The sequence below is a fragment of the Topomyia yanbarensis genome, chromosome 3, assembly GCF_030247195.1.
Source record: "Topomyia yanbarensis strain Yona2022 chromosome 3, ASM3024719v1, whole genome shotgun sequence".
Lineage (NCBI taxonomy): Eukaryota > Metazoa > Arthropoda > Insecta > Diptera > Culicidae > Topomyia > Topomyia yanbarensis.
This window is the reverse complement of record NC_080672.1, coordinates 287,903,446-287,927,009: the sequence shown is the minus strand read 5'-3', so window position 1 is coordinate 287,927,009 and position 23,564 is coordinate 287,903,446. Positions and strand designations below refer to the sequence as shown.

At 36.3% G+C, this 23,564-nt stretch overlaps 1 protein-coding gene across 8 annotated transcripts in view; it reads right to left on the bottom strand.

Moving 5' to 3' along the window:
* Window positions 1-604: 604 nt before the first annotated feature.
* Window positions 605-23,564, bottom strand: part of LOC131694055 (potassium voltage-gated channel protein Shab) — a 368,174-nt gene continuing 345,214 nt past the window's right edge. For 5 of the 8 annotated variants that reach the window (XM_058982410.1, XM_058982416.1, XM_058982413.1 and 2 more), the window contains 4 exons: window positions 19,726-19,922; window positions 18,881-19,154; window positions 18,627-18,832; window positions 605-14,428 (listed from right to left, as the gene is read on the bottom strand). In XM_058982410.1, coding sequence (XP_058838393.1) covers window positions 18,630-18,832; window positions 18,881-19,154; window positions 19,726-19,922 — 674 coding nt within the window. In that variant the 3' untranslated portion in view covers window positions 605-14,428; window positions 18,627-18,629. Of the gene's footprint in view, window positions 14,429-18,626; window positions 18,833-18,880; window positions 19,155-19,725; window positions 19,923-23,564 lie in introns of those variants that run through there. The other 3 variants (XM_058982412.1, XM_058982414.1, XM_058982417.1) reach the window with 3 other exon arrangements.

Below are 23,564 nucleotides of genomic sequence, written 5' to 3'. Positions count from 1 at the left end.
CAAGGTAATGTTACAACAACAAACTCGACTGTAACGAAAGAGCGTTCGGTTACCAATGACGTATAAATATAAAAGATCATAATGTCATTTAGAAATGAGATATTTTCGTGGAAATTTCACAAAAGAGTAAAGAAATTTGAATGACATTTTGTAGTTAAAGTTTGAACGAATTTCAGTCCTTCTGCATCATAGTAGTCTTATTCATTGGAAAATTTTCTGAAAACCCATTTTTATGAAATTACCCGATCTCTTTCTTTTGGAAAGTCCACGTGGATATCGTATGGAGGGGGGGGGGGGGGTAGGGGTAGAAGAATTGTCCGCGTTTGTCCACGAAGGGGGAGGAGGGGGTCAAAAATGAAGGTTTTGTTTGTCCACGTGGTTTATGAATGGCCCCTGAGAAGAATTTAAAAGAAGAATGGTAAGTGCGCAGTGCGGTTGGAATCCAGTTTTTAGTGCCACAAGCAATAATACCACAAACTCTACGGTCGACAAGAACTCAGTATTCAAAATGTACACAGAGAGAAAAATCATTATACAGTGACTCAAATAGTACGTTTCGGTTACAGGCTTTCGGATGAGTTTTAGATTTTAAAATCATATAATATTTATCAATAAAAATGTTTTGTTCTTTTTTCATCTAAATTTTGTATAGATTTTTCACAGATTTCTTTTTTGTCGTTTCTTGATTAAAATTGCAGTAAAAATTAAAGATAACCTATGAGTCTGATGCAAATATGTTACACTTTTCTGACTTTTTTAGTTTGTCATTTAAAAAGACAAAGTGCGGCTTAATATTTGTTGGATTTTTGTTTCGGTAAATATAATGTGAGTTGGTTTTCTTTTTCAACCGATCATTTTTTGACAGCCGTTACGTGTTAAAATTCTGCTCTTGTTGTTGGATACATAGTTTCATTTTGTCACTTGCCTACTACAAATCAAAAGACACCGATATTTTTTCTTTTATTATATTACATTTGGCGGGGATGATAACGCGAATCCTAAACACTTTTGTCACTTGGTTTACGCTATACGGGTGGGAAAAAAGGATTTTGACTAAATTTTGTATTTTTATTTTTGACTAACGAACGACATAACATAATTTTATTAGGTTGATGGATAGGTGCTTTGATATTTGCTTATTGTTGTTGAAAACTGGCAAAATTGCATCTTTGACTATTCGTTTTGTTTAACATTACATTTGAATGCGAGCCGTAAAATTAGATAATCTTCATATACACTCTACATGATAAACTCGTTCATTCATTTTAAAATAACATCTCTCAATTTTCATCAGTATATAACAATTATTTTATAAACAATACGATTCATTTACACGAATCACAAACACGCCTGCATGAAGTTTATGACCTATGGTGCTTTTAAGTCAAGTCCTTGTTGGATGATCTCCAAAATTAGTTGAGTTTTGCTTCGTAAAACTATAATAAAATTAAACTAGTGGTCAACAATTGATAAGTGAACGTATGTTTCCGTTTTATCAATTGTTAATGTTTCTAGTCCCTGTCGATTGTAGCACAATGAATTCGGTTCAATTATTTTTTGCAGATGGAATTCTTAATACAAACTGAACACAGAACGATTTGTTGTAACAACATTTGGATCAGAATTTGGAATGCATAACATGTGCCTAAACGTTTATACTTTTGTTTTATTTATACATGCCTTATTACATCTCTTGAGTTTGTTGAATTTTGTGAGATTCAAAAATTTCCTAGAGTATCTTTTTGTTTGCCGAGAATTTTTTTCAATGATAAACTTCTAAGATTTTCTTTTGTTTATTTTGAAAATTAGGACATTATTAAACCGCGCTCGTTATGTTGTTAGTGTTCATTGATTCCTATATGCTGCTTTGTTTAATTGGTCACCATTTGTCCGAGTCAGTGTGTTAGGTGAAAACTAAGTATCGAAAATATATCAAACTGCCTTCGACGTGACCTTGCCTGATTGATGAAATATGCTTTGTCTTCGGTTTTTCGCAAATACCTGGTTATAACAACATAATACAGTAGAATAATGCGTGAGAACTGGATATTAAATTTAATTTACATTAGAAATCCATTGGTATAAGTTACACAAAATAGGTGTCTTCGGCCTTTTGGTATGGTACTTAAGATAGGGCCAGTACTAGTACTTAACATTTGTATTTGACGAGATTGTAATTCATGTCAGTCTCATTCACTTCAAGTATTTGAGTATTTATGAAAATAAGAAGCATGAGAAATATTACTAAGATTAGGCCTGAAACACATCTTCAACAGTGCTTGTAAGTAATGTGAAGTATGATCGGCACATGCTCCTCAAAAATGAGCGGAGAGAAGAATTTTATAATGTAACTCAATTAGAACTTCGCATAAGTGCGCATTTTTCTAATTGTGTACAATCAGGAAGAAGCGAAATTATAGTATCAGTCCAGACCGATAATTATCATCAGCTCTACGATATTAGAAATATGTCAAATCACTTTTATTATTAACCCTACAACGTTGCACTGGGGTAAAAATGTACCCCACGCCTTCTTTGAAGCCATGTAAAGACGAGAATTTAGCATTTTCCGACCTGGGACCCTAACCAAAACTCAATTTAGAGTTCCTAGTAAGAGTAGGAAAAGGTGATATAGCCAGTTTGCTTATAGCCTGGCGTGGGGTACATTTGTACCCCAGTGCACAGTTGCCGTTAGTGTTTCGTCAGGTTTCGTGCTGTCGGTGGATATGTGATTCGTGACAATACCAGTTTAAATATTGGTTGCTTTACTACGTAAGTAACAATTAGCATTATATAATCGTTTTTAATAATTTATTCAGTTAATTTAATTTTGAAGCGGAAGAAAAAATTGTTCTCATTTTTGCTGATTTTTACTGTTGTGTTGTTTATTTTTTATAGTTTTTCAAAGCAATGGTTCGCAAGTATAATTTGCGCACATTTACTGCTGTAACAGTAACGTTGCGTTTTACCAATGTATTACTGGCCAGAAATATTTTTTTTCATTTCAATTTCACCCCATTTCGTGGTATTTTCCAAAACCCGATTTTTTAACTTTCATTCTTCCAAATAATTGCACTTTTTTAAAAATATCAAAATTTCATTTAATTACGTTTCTAGACCATTCTTTCAACTTTTAGAAGCATTTGATTTTTTTCAAATCGATTGAAAATTCGCAAAGTTGTAATGTTTATGAAAAAAGTCAAAACCGCGATTTATTCAGTTTTTATTTTGTTCAAATCAATTTATGTATCATTGATTCAATAAATTCCTTTTTTTCACTTACACTGCTGTTTTTGCAATTAAAAAACGAAGAAAATGATGTATTATACATTTCCTTTGTTTGTAATTTTGCCTGCGAAAATTGCGATTAAAATGCGTGGGGTATATTTTTACCCCAGTGCAACGTTCTAAGGTGGAAAACGCAAGTGTAACGTTCTAGGGTTAAATGGACAAAGGCAACTAGATAATAATTTAATCGAAAACATAATCAAAAGCCAACAGCCAAGGGGCTTTGGAAGGGACAGTGAGGTATGGTATATCTCCTCGTAGTCTTTTCATTATAAAAAAAACAAAATCTTTATGAAAAATATAACGAAGTTTAATCGACATATGTGATGTACTCCAGATATTTTTATAACAGGAAAATATGTACTTTAGAGCGACATGACGAAACCACCGCCACCGACCCAGTATTGAGTCGATTTTTAGAGGAAGATAGCGTAAAACGCACCCCTTAAGGAAATATGATAATAACTCAGCTATAGAAGATCAATTGGGAAAATTTAACTAAAGATATCGTTTAGCCAACATTTTCCTCTGTAATCACAATCATAACGCTTTGCAAAATAATCGAAAACATGAAAAACCTTTTGAAAAATGAGCGGATCAAAACGCATCTGTCCGGGGCAAAATGCACCACAACATCGGCGCATAAAGCATTACAATAACGGGGCAGAATGCTCGGTGAACAAGCAAGCAGTGTTATTTTCTGACGGAATTTCACAAAAAAGTGTGTCATTAAATAGCCTTAGGTTATGCAATTAGTAGGTTTTCAGAACATTTTTTCTGTTTTCGATTAAAAAAATTCAGCAAAATCGAAGAAGAGGGCATTTTGCCCCCGATGGAGCAGAGATATAAATTTAGCAAAAAGTGAATTATTTAGTTGATTTCTCATATATAGTGCAACAGAATAATGAACAACGGTATAAATAGAACTGGAATGCACTGATATAATAGTAAAAATTGCATTTATAAGATCTGAAAATCCTTGTTGCACGAGCCATGATAATTACATGAGGAGAGCACGTTATTGTCTTTTGTTTATTTCTCGAGCTGCTATTGATGTACGGTTATCAAACTTTGACAAAGTATGTTTACTATGGCGGACTTTCGACTGGTGTTACCCTTATCTAGCAAGTTTCATAAGTTTTAGATATAAGCAAGGGGTGCATTTTGCCCCGGAGGTGCGTTTTACCCCATCTTCCTCTAAATATGTTTTTAATCCGGGTTCGTTTCAAACCCATTTGGCTTTCAAAACATGATCATTTTCACAGAGTCCTGAGCGAGATTTAATCAATAAATTTTCTTCACCATATGCATTTTGTTTTTGAACCGAATCAATGGAAATTTTTAATCTAGTCATCACACATTTACAATTTGATACTAGATGGGACTTTAGTTTAGACAACAAAGCACCGCCTGAATGGTTGTTGGCTTCAACTTTGTGGATGGCTGCTAATCGATCTGAAATCGTCCGGAGACTAGTAAACTTCTATATAAGTTATGTCGGATTTAGTTTCGCACAGGGCCTGAGCGTTAGTAGTTCAGAAGTCAAATGCCACCAACTTTTTTATTTAGCTAAAAATGTTTAACTGAATGGCGTAAAAAAATTCGAATGAAGACAAAAATATTTCATTGAGCAGACTAATCGAGCAAAGTAAATAAACATTATCCAAACCTAGAAGCAGTAAGAATTCCAGCTTATTTTTCGGTTGATTTTTGTGAATGTTACTTTTAAGTTGTTCACCCACGAGGTGTTGCTCTTTCCGCGTTGGAATACCTAGAACAAAACCCGTATCTTTTGTAGCACTTGTCCTGTCGCCTCGTGTACGTATAGCTTTGATGATCGTATTACGCGAGTAATAACGAAATTCCCATACATTTCCATAAATGTTATTACTTAGTAATGGCAATTTTAATACTGGTATTGTATTAGGGCCTCTTATCGAAACAATCACATGTTTACCGACATATTACCTATTAAAAATCGACAACTTAAGCACGGAAAAACTGAAAATTTTGCAGAGATAGAAAAAAACATTCGTGCGCAGACTACGATTGATGCGAACGTTTTTTTTCATAAGACATCATTCATCTTATAAGCCAATATTATTCCGAATATTTAACTGTTTTTTGCAAAGTAAAAAAGTTTGGGAAAATTTACTTCTGAACAACAACTATAGCCTCTAAGGTCCTACCAAAAACCAACTACGTTAGAAGTTAAATTTTTGAAAGCAAATGTTTCGTGTTTTGATTTAATTTTTCGTACTATAATGGTTGCGTTTAAAATGTCATGAAAGAAACTATATGAAACGTATGAGCTGTGTTATAGGTCTACTTTGACCTGCATGAAAATACTAATAAAAACTAATGAAATTTGAAAAAAACTCTGAAGAGTGGTATGGCAGATTTTCTGGATTTATTTCACTGCAAATTCCTTGTGTGATTATCTGAGTCTAAAATGACACGTTTTATGTACTCGCGGTATTCGAGCGGCCCCCAATCGTATCGCATGGAATTTATCAATCATTCAATTAATAAAATAAAACGACAACTCAACGACAGGCATATCGAGATCCTTCAAAACTAATATCATTATAGTGTGGTAGTAGCAGACCGAAGACAAGTATTTGAAATCAAACTGAAAATAAAATAACAGTAGCGTCTTGATAAATTATTGATTTTTTCAAATAACATCGAAACGTCCGTAACTATTGTAATCCATGTCCGAAACAACGAACCTAATGTTTAATACCTGTATTACATAAAGCTACGGTTGTGGTCTCTGTGCTGACTTTCAGCAAATGGTAGTTTCTAGGAAACGAGCCAACGGAACATCCTTTCTACTAACACCGAAAAGAACCGCTTACCTATTTCGAAACAATCGTGTCTAACGTAGTGAGAAAAAAAAACCTATTTTGTCAACAGATTTTCATTTAAATAGTCGATTGCATTGTGAATAATTAGATGTTACTTTAGCTACTTAACTTTATGTACTTTATGCATCGTTTTGCGTTTCTATGCTTAATTTTAGCTGTTTTGCACATATATAAGATATTAAATTAGAATTATTTTCCCTTTTTTTGTTGTTCTTATTTATTTTCTGGTTAGTTGCGGTCCAGACGTTGATTTCTGCTTCATCGTAGATTTGTATCGATTTTGTCCTTGTCGCGCTTTGTATATATAATGTCTTCATATCGAAAATATTTAAAAGCACATTTTTGTCATATTTCAGTGTTAACATAGTTTTAAATTTACTTTTCAATCCACACTGTTTTGCTAACATTGTTCAACTTTTATTTTTTGTTTAATTAAATCACAGATATAAGCCATCATTTTCATTATTTTTTCTCTTCATTATATCCATATCGTTTTGATTCGCTGTCAGAGAAAATCTTGCAACCACGATATTTTTGTAACTGCGGCTAAACGATACGTACTTAATTCCTCGAATCGACTTAATATTATACAACCCCGTATTTTTTTCGTCTAGACTAGAGTTTCACCTTAGTTTGTTTATGTATGTACGCTTAGCTGGTAACTATACGTAAATGAAATGGGCTAACACTTTCTCTAAGATTACTGTGTATGAAAGCAGCTGCGTTAGTAAACGACAGAACGGTTGTAGTTTTGTTTATGAAATTTGTATCACAAGCAATAGCCGGTTGAAAGTGATGTGTAAAATGATTTTTGTTTTTCACTTCTCACTACATCCCTTCTTTTAAATTCGAAACAAGACTTCAATTACATTAAAGATTGTATTGCTTTCGATTGATGTATTTCCTTCCCATTGTTTTGCTGGATTTATCGATTTGTTCGGCGTTTTCAATATTTATTTATAGGAGACGGAAATGGAGTGTGCACTGTATAGCGAGAGATCGAAATACGTATGGGTGATTGATTTATTGATTTACGTTCTTTTTAGATTACTTTTGCTATTCGATAATCCTACCTATAAATGGGTCAGAAATTGTTAGTGAAATTCGGTTGATTTCAACTATCGTCAATGTTTTATGTTTTCACATTGTTTTCACACCGGTTTCGCTGCTGTAAAAGATTGATTGTCCGAAACATTATAGGTTGAATGATGTCAGGAAATAGAAGTGTGTGAGAATTTATAGGAAAGTAGAGCTAACTGGAATTGTTCATCAATAATATCGCATCCATCATGTCTCTAATTTCAAACAATATAAATGTAGCTTGTGCTTGTTATTTGTAACAACAGTTCAGTCCTATGGTCAACGATTTATTTGATGGTGTTTTTTTCTCTCTTTGCAACATCACACATATGAGATTTGGAAAAGAATGTACGATTCCCACGAACTTTGTTTAAAACTAAAAAGATTTATTGTACCTTCAATAAGCTAAACATAAGCAGAGGTACAATATATAGGAAGTTGATTGAATGAAAATCCAGTGAACGTGCAACAACGAATTTAACGAATCAAAGTATTTCCCGTTTCGGTTTAGATTAGAGTCTGTGTATCATGTCCTGTACAGAGGTATGCGCAACACTGGATACAATGATGACTACCTTTTCGTTTCTGGTAACCACAGTTTTGGCTGTAACTTTGAGTGACTTCAACCGAAACACAATAAATTCATACGGAGTAAATTGAAAACTTACTGTTTCGTAGCCTACATCGCTTTATTCATAACTCTCTTCCATGTAAATTATTGTACGTAGCTACAAAAGAGTATAATAACATAAATGAAGTCAATTGAAATATTTTGCCATGATAATAGGTAGCCACTGCATTTTCGATTGGCTCTCAAACGTAAAACTTATCCGCACTAGGCGCCAACTAGATTTCATTATTGGTACCAGTCTAATGATGACGAAAGTATTTTTTGCAGACTTTTCTACGGCTTATAGAGTTCTATCACAGACTAACAGACATAACACTCGAAAACAATGCTTCGTCCGCTTTAACGGTCATTTTAAATATATATATAATATATTTGGGACTGTGGTCACATTTGAAATTATGGCACCACTGACATATGAACAAGCAGATGGGGGATAAACTACTAGGAAAAAATTATTCCCAAACCTGAGGGGTAACCCATCAGCAAATGAGTGTTTGGGACTGTGAATAAAAGGTGGAGCTAGTGTTCTGGGAAAATTGCCGGATCGATTTTTTTTGTGGGAATTCCTTCATAGTGTTATGTCTGTTAGTCTGTGGTTCTAAGAAAATCATTTCACGCACACTTGAAATTGAAATTGCTTGCCGGAAGTATTTATAATAATGTTGAACTGCACAATACCGGTTGGTCAGGTTCCATAATGAAAATAATTCGACCAAAAAACTATTTTAGATTTGTTTTCCTACACGTATTACAGGTGGAAGAAACACAAATCGTTAAACACACTAATACAGTTACAGATTGTAAAGTCCTCTATGTACGTACACATCGCATTACACAAATACTACATCACTAATTGGTGGAAAATAATAAACAAAGACGGCAAAAGCAATTGGGATTGTTTTCAATACATGGGATATGGGATGGTTGTTCTACTTTAATTGTTTTAAGATATACATCATATAGTTTCACAAAAAGTTTAATTACAGGTGATTAGAAAACACTCGTTCTTTTGTTTAACACCAAAACATTCAGTTTAACTGGATATTTTAATGCAAATTTTTGAGATCCGGAATTTTTTCTGTATTGTTGAGGTTAGGTTGGTTGTTTTAGATACGGAAAATGTTTTCCCAGAAATTGAATTTTGAATTCAGTGGATAACCTCAACTCTCAATATTTGCACTCTTTAATCCAGTGATTTTCGCTCACTATCGGGTTTTTTAATCGAGATTTGAATCTATGAATTTCATTTTATATAAACTGAAACCGGAAGAACGAATTCTTAGTGATATAACAAGAAATTTACCATCTAGATATTTTTCAGAGATAGGAAACATTACTTTTTATTAGAAGAAATAACATTTAATTATAATATTGATTGAGTTTATAAAAATCAAAATTTAATTTTTGATGCGTTTTAACAGATGAAAATAAAAAAATCATCATCGCATTTTCGTGTCATCTTGCCAACTATATCCAGCTTTAGATGGCGAATAGGTACACAGAAAATAATATTCTTGTAATCATTACAATAAATCTGTGTTCAAATTTACTATGGATCAAATGGTAAAAATAATGGAAAATAAAGTCAACACAAACACTTAATAGGAAAAAGGACTGTGCATCAATTGAAATTCTATGGTGTTGCTGACTATTTTAATTATTTAAACCAACTATACTTTTGTGTAAAAATTCACTTAATTTCCGGTAGTATTTATTATGCGTGTTGTTATCGTCCCGTCATTTTCATGTTATAATGTCAAATTTTACCATGATTATGGTAAAATTAAATGTAATGTACCGACAAATTTCAGCTGACTATGATTTCCATTTAAATGTATTAGAAACATAGTATTTCTATGTGTCAAGGGAATGTTGACGTGCGCCATTTCGACCCAATTAACTTGTTTTTGTGTTTCGTCGCAACAAGTTTATTTGTATTGGTTATTTTATTGTTCTACAAAAATATATATTTTAACATCCACAATCACATGTCCGGAAAACATTGCTGGAAAGTCTAGTGGTAAGTTTAAAATTAAATTTTAGTAGTGGTATGACAAACTGTCGATGTAATTGATTCTTTTAGGATGACAATAAACCAGACTAGTTGAATTCTGTCTGGAATTTGAGCTCAAGCTTCATCATAGTCATCCGTAAGTACTCGCAAATAAAGTATATTTTCTAAAAAACTAGACCCCTCAATGCATTCATAACTATTAGCAGAACGACGCACTTATTTGTGACATTATATTTTTTTAGGTATATAGCAAAATCTTACAGTAAAAAGTATATCGTGTATGGTAAAATTTACTATGAACCTAAATCATCACGGGAGAATATTAGTTCTCAACTTGAATACTTTCATAGTAAAAATGAATACCATACGGTGAGATGAATATACTACAAACATAGTGAAAATTTCAGAAACCAAAGTAATATTAATATGGTAGAAATTATTGTTTACGTGGTTGCAGCGAAATCATAATATTATCAGCTGAAAATTCCAGGTACAATGTAATTAATTTAACCCTCTAAAATAGTAATTTCAACCGAAACTTTTTTTGTGTAGATCTGGCTTCACCTTTAAACATAAACAATAGGTTTGCTTCAGCTCTAGTTTGCTCCGGAGTATCTTCCGTGTACTGGAACGAACTTAATGCCAACATTATATTTGGTAATTAAAGCCAGAGTTTGTGGAAAAGCTATCAAAATTTTACCGACCGCTTTTAAGCTCTTTTCGGCCGGTCTCGCCAACACTATTTCAGTTTCTTGGTTGAAAACAATCCCGTTTGCTTCCACCATCTTTTTGATTATTTTCCGCCAACTTGTGAGGTAGTATTGTGTCACGTGACATGAGGTTCGAGCATATGGCGACTGGCATTTGGATTACCCTTCGAATTAGAGAAAAATATGCATAACCTAAAATGTAATGTTTTTTCCTTTAACTAGAAATAGTGCGGTTCCATTTTTTATCGTTGGCCGCAACTTTGTTCAGAAACGAGATATCTCAATAAAACTTTTACCAAATACTAAAAAAATGAATCAATTTATGCTCTTAGGGGAACGGTCCCTATACCACGTGGACAAAAAAAACTCCTCCCCCTCCGTGGACAAGCGTGAACAATTCCTGTACCCTACGATGTCCACTTGGACTTTCCAATTTTCTTTACGGGTAATTTTCAAAAATTGTGTATTATACTGCTATGGTGAAGAAGGACAACGAAAATTGTTCATACTTCAACCACAGAATATCATACACTTCTTTAGTTTTTTGTGAAATTTCTATGGAAATACCTTCTGAACGACAATATGACCTTTTATATTTACGTTTTAAAGATTCATCATAATAACATAAAACTGATGTAACCTAGGAAATTTTGAATTAGCTCATAATTTCAACCACAAGCCTTTAAGGAGGGAGGGTTTCAGCGTAAAAAAATCAGTTTTATGTCAATTTTTTTTAGATAGATCGGTAAAGCGAATCGATCGAAACTTTTAGACATTATACTACATCATTTCAGTAACCTTCTGCAATTTTTTCATGCAGAAATATCTACAAGCGACTCGGTGACGAAGCTTTTTGTGAAACGTCTCTGGAAATACATGATTTGCGGTGTTAATGGCCATTCAAGAACTACTTAACCGATTTATTTCAAACTTTGCATGCACCTTATATGTAAAAGTTATCTAAACCCTACGTTGAGCTTTTGCAATAATTTTTCAATTAAGGGGATTTTTTACTAATAAAATGGCGGAATTGCTGTTTTTCAAGAAAATTACTGCCATTGTATGAATTAAAAGCTCCCTTAATTATCTTGAAAACGCAACGATTTTCCAGGAATTCGTCACCCAAAAATATTTTTGCGAAAATTCCGAATTAAAACAATGTAATGAATTCTTTTAGTTTTCATTCAAGATTATTGCGGAGTGATAAATTACTGTAACAAAATTATTTTTTTGAATTTAACCCTCTGCTGCCCAACCCCGCCTTTTGGCGGGTTATGGAATAATCGCCATAGAATATTCAAAACACGATTGTATGTTGTCATCACTATGAAAACCTCTTCACAACATTCCCATTAATCATACAAATACATTGTTTGCATGTTAAAATCACTTGTTGAATACATTAAACGTTGAAAGTTGAAAATTTGAGGAAAGCGAGAAAAAAAACTTTTTTGTGTATGGCAATTTTAAAAAGCATAAACATTTTATAACTAAATTACATAGTTATAAAATGTTCATGCTTTTTGAAATTTGTAGAGAATAAAAAAATATTTTTAGGATGTTAGCTTGTAGTACTCCTCTGTACCTGTGAAATTATGTTGTGGACGACGTAGCGAGTAGCGTCAGGACTAGGACCGACAAACATTTACTCGTTAAAAACGCCTATTTACATCCTAGGCCATAACGACATATAATTACTTGCTCTTCGAACGAGCTATATAAACTTCTCATTGCAGCAGTGATCACAAATGGGACAGCATGGACACGTTGGTATGTGTTATTCAAGTTATATCTGTGTTGTGCAGCCAACAACGATGGGATTCGATGTTTTATTGCCTAGGTATGCAGGTTGGTTGAACACCAACGAATCATTTGGGAGTTTTTCGTTAGAAGTTCGAAAGCGAAAAAAAACAGATACATTTAAGCTCCCGATTATCCGTTTTGAATGTAGCTTTTCGTGGGCATCTAAGTAAAGTTTTCAATGTGTGCAGGAAACAAAACTGTCGTTTTCAATTGCCATCAGTAAGTAGCAACATGTCACTAGCCAACGCAACGATCGGTCAGCAATCTTTAAGCGAGCCTTGTGTGCAAACTTGGATAAAGTAGTGATTAAGGCTTGCGATCCTGTGTGCTATGGTGATTTTCAATATATTATAATTTAAATGTTTACAGTTTAGTTTGTCGAAAAAATTGTTCAAGCTTATATTTTTGTTCTTGGTGGTTGTAATAAACAGGAACATTTCATCAGACACTGCGAATTTATATCTCATTTGCAAAAAAATGCATTTTATCGCAAAAAAATGTCCTTCAAACGTTTTATGCTGATCCATACTGCGAGTCATGCTTACCCAGTTTCGTCATGCAAAGATTTTGAAACAGCTTTTGTTTAAAAATCTCGGTAAACTTCACTAAGCGGAAAAAAGTTGTTTACAAAAGACCTAAAAACCTAAGATGTGTACAAGCACTATAATTATTTCGTAGCATGACTATACGATCTGTCAGCTATTTTAAAAAAAGTTGGTTTAGAGAATCTATGTCGCAATTTGGATCCGTGGATAGTACTAAAAATTTATACCGTTCTTCAAGTCCCAAACTGTACACCGTGGACAAATAGTTAATGTAACTACTTTTATTTTCAGATTAGCCCAAAAATGCTTGCAAAATTTTAACATAGTTTATTTATTAGACAGGAAGTAGCATCAAATAAAATACGCAATTTAAAACAAATTCCAGTATCAGAACAATTCCAGTTTAGCAGTTCAATTTAATAATCTGTACAGATCAGCTGACACACAATCATCCTTCCCAAATATCGCGATATGGGCTATATTATTACCATTCCTAGCAATTAGTGGATTACAGTATGAAACATACAATCGATTTTTTTTTCTTTTTAAAAAATAATATCACTTATCGCATATTTTCTTTCTCAAATAAATCTTTAACATTCACAGTCAGCAATCTATGCTTGTAATAAAAACATGGCTTAAAATCATCTTCGAGTCTTTTTTCCATCGTTTGTTTTTTTTTGTAAATCGAATCCTTACAAGAAAGATTCGCTTCTTTCTAGATTTTTATAGTAAAACGAATGTTTACAAAACCGCTAGAGCATTAGAAACACATTTCAACCACATGTGACCAGACATGTTGTAGATAAGCCGGGCGGGACTGTCGTTGCCTTCTGCTGCTGCTGCTGCTGATGGCGATTCTTCGGAAACTGCTTGAACAACAATACGAAAGCACTGAAAATTCGCTGAAGCACATAGAGTACGGATCGCTGTTCCTGGGCTTGTTGCCACTGTGATTGCAATCGGATTTTTATTTGCGGATTACCTCCGTTAGTGTGCTTTTATTATTTAATTTTCTACGCAGATTCAAGTGCGATTGAGGATATAATCGATGCATTTGACGTTCAGAGTGTAGCGACTAATATCTTTTTTTTTTCTCTTACGCTGGTAAACATTAATGTTCTTAAGTTCTGATGTGATATAATGATCGATTTGCTTCGTTTTCGTGTGTTTTCAGTAATCACTGCTTTTTACTGTGTTAAAGTAGGTTCCTGGCGAAATTATTTATTTCCTAGTACGAATGTCTTTAAAAGGTCTTAACTTACGTTGTGTCTCAACTATATGATTTTATTTCTTAAATATTAACACTGCGTTTTTTGGTTTCTGTTTTCGTCGGCACATACTTTAATTGTTGATTGCATTTTGAAAGTTTTCTTTGGATTGTTGCTTTCAATTTTGAGTGCGTTGTAGAGTAGAGTGGCGTATTTACAGATTTGTTTTATTAGCTAGCTTCAGTATTTTTCGTTGAGGTTGGGTTTGATGACTTCCTAAAACAAGAAAATATTAGAAAGTGAAAAAAATTATGTGACACCTTGTGATAAGACATGCATTAACATTTCATGTAATTTTGAATCTTATATTTATTACTTTCATGTAGCTTACAAATGGTTTACAAAATAGTTTATGAAAATGTCATAACAAAACTTTGTCGAAACAGGATTTAAAATATCTCGAAAACTACTACAAAATGTACAAATATTTTGTTATGAGCATTTTTATTTGAAATTCGTATTCGTGAGCATTTTGATTTAAACTCGTATTCGATAAAACTAGTATTGGCATTGCAAATAATATGAATTATAAAATTATGTTAAAAGTTATTGTTAAGAATACTTTGTTATTGATACTTTCTTCACGATTCAAATACACTAAAAACAATCGTTTTTGTGTTTAAAATGATAAACATTTGATTTTTGATAGTCCATGACGGAGAAATGCGAATTACTTATAAAAAGGGCATAATTTCGCGAATTTATTGTTTTTGTTGAAAAAAAATCAAATTATCTCGAAAACTATCACTTTATGTAAGATTTTCGTTAAATTGAGTTTATTTGCCTTATGCTGTCTCAAAAAATCTTTCTACAAAAATAAAATATTTCGAAAACTTAGCGCTCCGGAAAAGTTGAAATCAACAAACTCACATCAGTTGATCGGGGATGGTTGGGAAGATTTTCACGAACTAAGTCTCAAATGAAAGGTATATAATCGCCATAGATGTTTATACAATTTCGTACCGATTGGTTATATGAATCAAGAAAAATAGGCTGAGTCGTCCGGTCACATATGAAATTCCCACATAAGCCGGAACATTTTTTTTCTTATTGAGACCACATGAAATTTTAGAATTCGAATTCGTACTTTCGATGCCAAATATCTCCAACATGCATAAAACGATTAGATCTTAAGAAATGTCAAAATAATTTTTTTTCAAATGTCGCCTGCTAGAGATTTTGCATCTTTTCTCATATAGAAAGGTTATGCAATCACTCTGAAAATCGAAAACCTAATCCCGGCCCGGAGGGCCGAGTGTCGTATACCATTCGTATCAGTTCGTCGAGATCGGAAAAAATCTGTATGTGTGTGCCCGTATATATGTGCGTATGTGTCAAAATGGCTGAACCGATTCGCCCAAGCTTAGTTTGAAATGAACTCCCATTGGATGCTATTGAATTTTGTACCGATCTGAAATCCTGTTTCGGAGTTATGGGTTTAAGAGTGCGACCACACAGAAATTTGTCCATATGAATAAAGGAAGAGTTATGCAATAACTCTGAAACTCGCCAACCTAATTTTTTTCTCCATCTATTACGCAACTATTGATTTCCCGTCTCAGTGAGCTGTTCAGCTATTGATTTCATGAGCTATGTAGCTCTTGTTTCCGTGAGTCAGCTCCCCAGCCTTATCACGATCTACTCGGATAGTCTCCGGCGGTTAACTCATACTACTCCGACTGAGAGTTCCCCGACGGAGGAATTTCTCCCTACACCGATACCCGCTTTCTTGTGCCATTTAACTCCTAGTTTTTTTCCGAGATCTACTCGGATATTATCCGGCGGTGAAACTACCCTATTCCGATTGAGAGTTCCCTGGTGGCGGAATTTCTCTCGTTACCGTTGTCTGTTTTTTCAGACAAAATTGAGAATTCACCCTACTGTTCATTCCTCGGCGGTGGATTTATCCCGATCCCGATACTTGTTTTCGTGAGCTTTTTAGGTCCCCGCTTCGTACTAAAATCTTTCCCGATCTACTCGATCTAGTCCACGGCAGTGAGCTAGATCGAGTAGATCGGCCTACACAGCGGGATACCCAGTAGCTGCCGAGGTGTGTGCAGTGATTCCAGGTGGAGCGTAGCTTCCGGTTCACTTGCACCCAGCGACCCACTGCTGACTGTTCGATGCGATCTACTCGATTTAGACCCCAGTGGTGGATCTAGCCTACTCACGAGCTACCCGGTAGGGAATCGAGGTTGGTTCGAGGATTCCGGGCCAGTCTGGGGTTTGGTTCGCTGGCGCTCCGGTGACCCGAGCCTGGTGCTGCGTCGCGTACTACTCTACTGGTCCCCGGCGTTGGATTTTGTCTACTCAGCCGGAGAGTTCCGGGCAAGGAGGTGACGAAGCATGTCCAAAACGATGCAGATACTCCCGAAAGCATTCGTGTGGTGGCAAGCCGGCTGCAACTTGACATTAGCCAGCCAGGTTTCCACAAAGCGTATTGTCTCTCCATTTCCTCGAGGGTCTTGCCGGTTATCGTTAGGACAACGTCATATGGAGTATGGAGCCCTGTGGTACACACGCCGTGACCCTATTATCGGCTCTGCCCAGTACTCGGTTCTGAAAGTAACTTTTCAGAACCTTGCACAAACAGTCCGGAACCCGCTTTCTGTACCGCGCTACGGCGATAGCTATCCAGCTTGAACGCGTTCTTCACGTCGATCTAAATCATGGCGCAGTAGCGATGGCGTCCACTGTCGAGATCCCTTTTCAAAATCCGAACTGCCTATGCGATAGTCCAGTCTCACCTTCAGCGTAGTCCGTCAGCCTGGTGAGTATGACTCTTTCCAGAAGCTTACCAAGTGTATCCAGCAGCCATATAGAACGATACGATGCTGGATTTCCTGGTGATTTCTCTGATTTTGGCAGCAACACCAGCTTCTGGACCTTCCATCTATCCGGGAAGTAGCCTTCGTCCGGGCATTTCTGTAGAGCTATCCTTAACATGCCGGTATAGGTGGCCATGCGATTGGGTCGTGCTTCAGGAAAAATCCTCCTCGATAATATTCAATTTGTCAGCACACATTTCAGCTGGTGTCGTTTTACCCTTGATTTTAGCCATCATACGGTAAGCTTTGTCCCAGAGTTCAGTGTGTACTTCTCCTCACAGCTCCTTATAGCAGGTAGACTTACTAAGCACTATCTCGCGTTTAAAAGCAGCTCTAGGCGCCTGGAATGTCACCTTTTACTTTTCTCTGACTGTCTCCGATCTCGCTCTCTTAACGCATCTCCCTGATTTTAGACAGGCTGCACGGAGAATGCTGAGCCTTTCGTTACACCAATACGTCAGGCATCGGCAGTTCCTCCACTCTATTTTCCTCACCATTGTTACACCAGACGCCCTCACTAATTTTTTCGACAGGTTATTGGCATTCGGAATTCGAACAAGGCTGTCAGCACGAAGTGCAGCTATAAAAAAGTCCTTGTCGAAGTCCACCTATTTTTTACTTTCACTAGCAGGGTGCGAATGCAAATTACCGGGCCTTTCAGTTGACTCCTTGCATAATGTTTTGCACAGCCTCATTGGTCACTTTCCTCACCCGCAGAAGGCCAGTTTGCCTTGAACTGCATCTCGCTGACAACTGTCCTTCGCGTCTTCTTGAAGTTCCGCTTGACGATTGCCCAATATTTTTCTATTAGGTTCTTTACTGGCACAGTAACCCTCACTTTTCTTGACAGTTCGCTTGTACTGTTTACATGGATTTAGAAAAATTTGTGGACGACTAGATTCGCTCGAAGAAAATCGTAAAGAATTTTTATAAGTCCATGTAAACAGTACAAGCGAACTGTCAAAAATGAACACTCAGTTCATTTGTGACGTCAGTGTAAAGTATTCAATTGATCGGAGCTCTGGGACGTTGTTCGCTGCATACCACCTCATAACCTTTCTTCTGTAACTTCTTTTGCTTCAATGCTATTCTCAAAACTGAAGAGCAAATGTCATGACATACATTTTTTATAGGAGGAGTTTGCAGGCTTTTTTAATGCACGATGAAAAAATAATAATTTTTGATCGTAACACTCTTTACTTGCTACTTATGTAGTGACTTGAAACAAATTATCAACAATCTAAACATTTCCTAAAAATTACTTCGGTGTAAAATTAATACTGGTCGAAGAGGTTGTGTAATTTGGCTAACTGATGACTACCGACGACATCAGAAGTGAACTTTAGAAATTTTTCCTGGAAGGAAATCGTATTTTAACTTTGAATCATGGGCTCACAGTCACGTCACTTAGTGACTAGAACAAAATTTCCTTCTAGTCACTAGGTGACGTGACTGTGAGAATAGGGCCCCATATTTCTATCAATCAAGTACGAATATAACCATCTATAGATCGCTCTTTGGATTGGTTGTCTTCTACGATTACGCAATCTACACTACAATGGTTGATAACTAAGTATCTGATTTACCTGCTACGATGATGATGCTCCGTAGCCGCTACTTCCGCCGTGGTTTTCTACCGAGTTTCCCCTACTGGTCGTGATTTTACTTTCATCACTCGACGTCAGGCTACTCCCAGCGAACGAAGTTTTATCCCTATTATTGTTATTACTAGCTGCAAGATATGTTGAAAATGCTGTTTCCGATTCTGGTTTCATAGTATGCGACAGAAAGTCTTTATCAGGATATAGATACACACAGATCAACTTGTTTATTTACTAACCTGTGCTGCTGTCTCTGGTGCCCGGTTCGAGCCGGCGGTCACCGGTGAGATGATCGACATATGTGCCAATGCCTACGCCCCTGAGTAGCTGCGGTTTGCTCTGCCGTGCGACTTCCTCCTGCGAGAAGCGAGGCAGCTGGAACTTGGCCATTGCTTTGCTGCCCAATGAAGCCGGCGTCGAACGCTGGTGTACTAGCCGATGCCGTTGCGCTGTCGGGGTGATCGAGGTGGCGATCATTGTACAACCGGAATAGTCAGTATTTGAGTCGCTCCCCTGGTGCAGAAAAGGATGGTACGAGGAAAACAACAATGTATTAGCTTGGTCGTGTCCAGGTGCATTTAATTATGGTGATTTTTTAACAAACAGCAAGATTGCGGAGCTAGTTACGGTCAGAAGTTCCTTCTAGATGGCAGGAAGGTGTTAGCCATCCGGTGGGAATTATTATTAAACAATCAATAGCCGTGCAATGAAACAAGAAATGGGACAAATTGACTAAACACACAAATATTATACAGATCTTTGAGTAAGCTTATGGTAAAGAGATAACATTTAAGAATATCATACAAATGTAAAAACACAGCAAAAAATCTATGATACTTTTGGAATCACACAAACGTCCAACCGGTTGTTGACTGAAACGCTCAGAAATAATATCTTTGTTAGCCGAAAAATCTAAATATATAAACCGGAAATATCGCAGCATGTACACAAAACGGAAATTACGTAACCTCGAACTAAGAAATGGCACAAATTTTCAGAAAGTAGCAAAACTCAAAAAGGGTGTGTTTTCTATACAGGGCTATAGTTTATACTCATTCAAACGACAATCAAAAATCAAATTTACCATCGTAGCACCGTTATCTGAGACCCCGGATCCAGACATATTGTCAGCCAATAGTCTTTCGCTTTCTGGATCGGATAAAAGTCTCGACGCTTCTGATTTATTTTTAAGGATCGATTTTGACCGCCGATGTGTTTCTAACTGAGGTGATGTTTCTATCGAATCTATGGACAACGATAACTTTTTAGTATCCTCTTTACCTGGGCAGATTGATTTCAACATGGAGTGTTTTTTTATGGCGATGGTAAATGAGTTGCAGAAGAAAATATTAGCGATCGATTTGGAAACAAAATTCAATTGTTTTGGTTGATGATTTTGACGGTTTTTGACGGAATGCGAAAAAGAGAGAAGTGAAAAGGGAGACAACATATTAATGATTGCGAAGTTCAGGAACATAAATTTGTTTCTAATAATTCGGATCGTTTTCTTGCTATGTGAAGAGTGAATTACTTATTACCACATTGGATTGAATGTATGCTGTGTACGTAGTGTTACAAATATCGTGTTTTTTTGAGAATTTACGAGTAAAATTAGAACAAAATTTATATGTACATATACAGAGTAGATAGTCACCATTATTTGAAGTGTTGTTTTATTAGTTTTATATTCCTTGCAGGATTAGTTTTCCTTCTATTTAGTGCTTGCTGGTTTTTGGTTGTTGTAATTTAAGATTTTTATTGACCTAGCTTTTTTCTTTTTTTAAAAACGTAGGGCTCTCTTAAGAACTTTTGTCAACTTTAGTTTTCGGTTTTCATGTAAATATAGGTAATTGATCAGTTCTCGGTTATAGAGAGTAAATCTTCTAATCTGATCCATTTAGTGGTGACTGGTGTCAATGCCATTGCTTCATACGCTTTACTCCACGATGATTCCACATAAAATCGACATTTCATAGATGGTATCTAAGGGTTAATCGCGAACTATACATCAGCTCCAACTATGTTTGGACAATGGCTAGAGGCATGCCATATTTTTTTAATTTCATTTGTTATTACTGGTTGAGCGAGTTGGGAGAGGAAGCAGACATTTTGTCTCGACAGTCTCGATCGAAATCCTTGGAGTGCGATAGTTTTTCCTCAAAGAAAAGGTATTTCGGATTCAGTCTCATTCAGCTCGACCGTACGACTTCAGACCGTACATAATAAATAGGAGATCCATGCAGTTCCAATAAACAACAGTTCACAGTCCACAGTCGACAATCCATAGTCGACAGTCCACAATCCACAGTCTACAGTCCACAGTCCACAGTCCACAGTCCACAGTTCACAGTCCACAGTACACAGTCCACAGTCCACAGTACACAATCCACAGTCCACAGTCCACAATCCACAGTCCTAAGTTAACAGTTCACAATCCAAAGTCGACAGTTCGCAGTTCACAGTCCAAGTACTCAAGTGAGAGCAAGGATGTGAAATATACAGATCGGCAAACTAGATGTGGCAGGGTAATTAGCAACAGGCTTAAAATCTTACGGGCTACTCTTTAAGCTCTACGAGCTTAAACAGCATAACTATGAAACACTCAACTCTACCAACATGTCTCCTGGCAAAGAAAGATCTGTCCTTCTTTACCATGAGAACCGACAAAAGAGAAGCCACGAAGAAGATCATCACATGCATTTTTAAAATTCGCGGAATATGCAGTGAATGAAATATTCTGATCCTTCGCGAAAATTTTAGTCTTTCGAGCCGATAACGGTAAAGGACAGATTCTCGAATAGTTAAGCATACAATTTACTGCGGCAGAAGCACAGAAAATGTAACCAATTATTGGATCAGTGCTCTCGGCATTGAGTTTTCAAGAACATGATGTTCGACGAGTTGTCGTCGGCGCTGTGCCATAACGTCCGAGGTCATAACGTCCAAAGGTCGTGCGTCATAATATCCCGGACATTTATTTTAGATCTCACGGCGCACCCCTTGTGCGTTATAATGTCGGGGATATTATTTTGATGTTATTTTGCAGTCCCCAAGCAACACTTGCAACATTTAATGGCCGCCGTTTGTTGCATAACCATTCAGTTTTGCTGGTGCGCTTTTTTGGTTGCTGAATTAGTTGAATAATGGTTGACATACGTTTCTTGTCAACGAATTATGTTGTAGAAACTGTTAGTCAACAAACGGTGTTGCTCGGGTCGTTATCCTAATGTTATGTTGCAGTCGTTATCCTGGACACTGTGGCGCACTTATAGTTTCTGAATTATGTGCGTCATAACGTCCGGGATATTATGAATCACAAGTATGACTTCGGATCTTTTGATGCATTCTTTCTTTTGGGTCTTACGACACACTCCTCAACTGTTGTGGGACGTTAATATCCGACACTATGAATGTGTCACTGTTTCCAAGATGCCCATTACGACATAAAATCCGGAAACGACAGTGCGTTATAACCGGGACATTATGACGCATAAAGAGTGCGTCATATCATCCGAAAACGAATGTACATTATATGGTTCCAGACTTTATGACGCGCACTCATGTTAGGATTCTATGACGCACCACTTGTACGTCATAATGTCCCAGACTTTATGAATCGCCCTCTTTTGGGACCTTATGACCTAGGACGCTATGACGAAGTGCCTATTCGTCAAAATATCTGAAAATCATGAGTGCGCCCTATAATCCCGGAAGTTATGACGCAATACCTCTGCGTCGTAATATTCCAATGTCAGTGTGCATCAAAAGATCCCGGACATCATGACGCAGCACTGTTTTGATGTTGTGACATCTGAATGATTTCGGAGCTTTTGACGCAGTATTATTTTGGGATGTTTTGTTATGTCTCGAAGGTTGTAACGCACCACCCTTTGGATTTTATGACCTCAGACGTTATGCCACGGTGCCGTTGTCGTCATATCTAGCAGTCAAAAAAATTGGCTCCAAATCAGTTCGTGCGAGCGCCGTTGCGAGATTGTCAGAGTTCGGCATAACCATTTAGTATTGTACTAATGTCGACTAGTGGATTTTGGCGAGAGCTAACCTAATGACGGATCTGAAATTCTACGAATCTGTTGCAGTTGATGTCGTTATAGGAACAGTACACAATTTTGTTGAAGTAATGCTAATTGAAGATATCTGAGGGGTCTGCCTTGTGGAGTAATGTTTTTGTTTACATCGTACCTGGACGAGTTCCGAATAGCTCTTCAAGTGGACTCATAACGTCGATCCACGAATGAATATTAACGACCAGTTTTCCAGGGAAGACCATTTTGAGAAGACAACTGTGAGAGATAATAAAGACAAATAAGTAGTCACATTGTCTAAGAAGAAATTCGTCTTCAATTGACTTGGTGATTCCAAAGAGATATAATAACGGCGGGTTCCTGCCTGGCAATCTAGATTTCCATTCTAAGTTTATTGCTGATTTGTCGTTCAAATCTTTCGAATCTCTTCGTCAATCTAAACGAAAACTACAAATGAAAACCCATATAGCAAAATAATTTTGTATAACGTGCTGAAAGTACAAGTTTGTCCGCTATTCTTTTTACTTTGCCTGTTGGATGTTATGATCGCACATATTGACCACTCCGAACATGTTCAGTAGGTCTCTTCATGAACACCATCTCCCGTTGTTTTATCTCGCCGTTGCTCATAATTAAGATGTTAATGCTTTAGTGAACGGTTTAGTTTGGTATAGAATTTCGCTTATTCGGCTAACCACAAGGAATACAAGAGCACCAGTCACTTACGCTGTGGAGTATAAGCTAACAGGAAAAGAAGACTGAAACACGCAGAACTCAGAGCGAAGGAGGATCCGGTTATTCGTCGCTAGCGAAGGATCCGGTTATGCGTCAACACAGCTGCTATGGAGGTTTTATCAAAGGAGCAGCAGCTAATGTT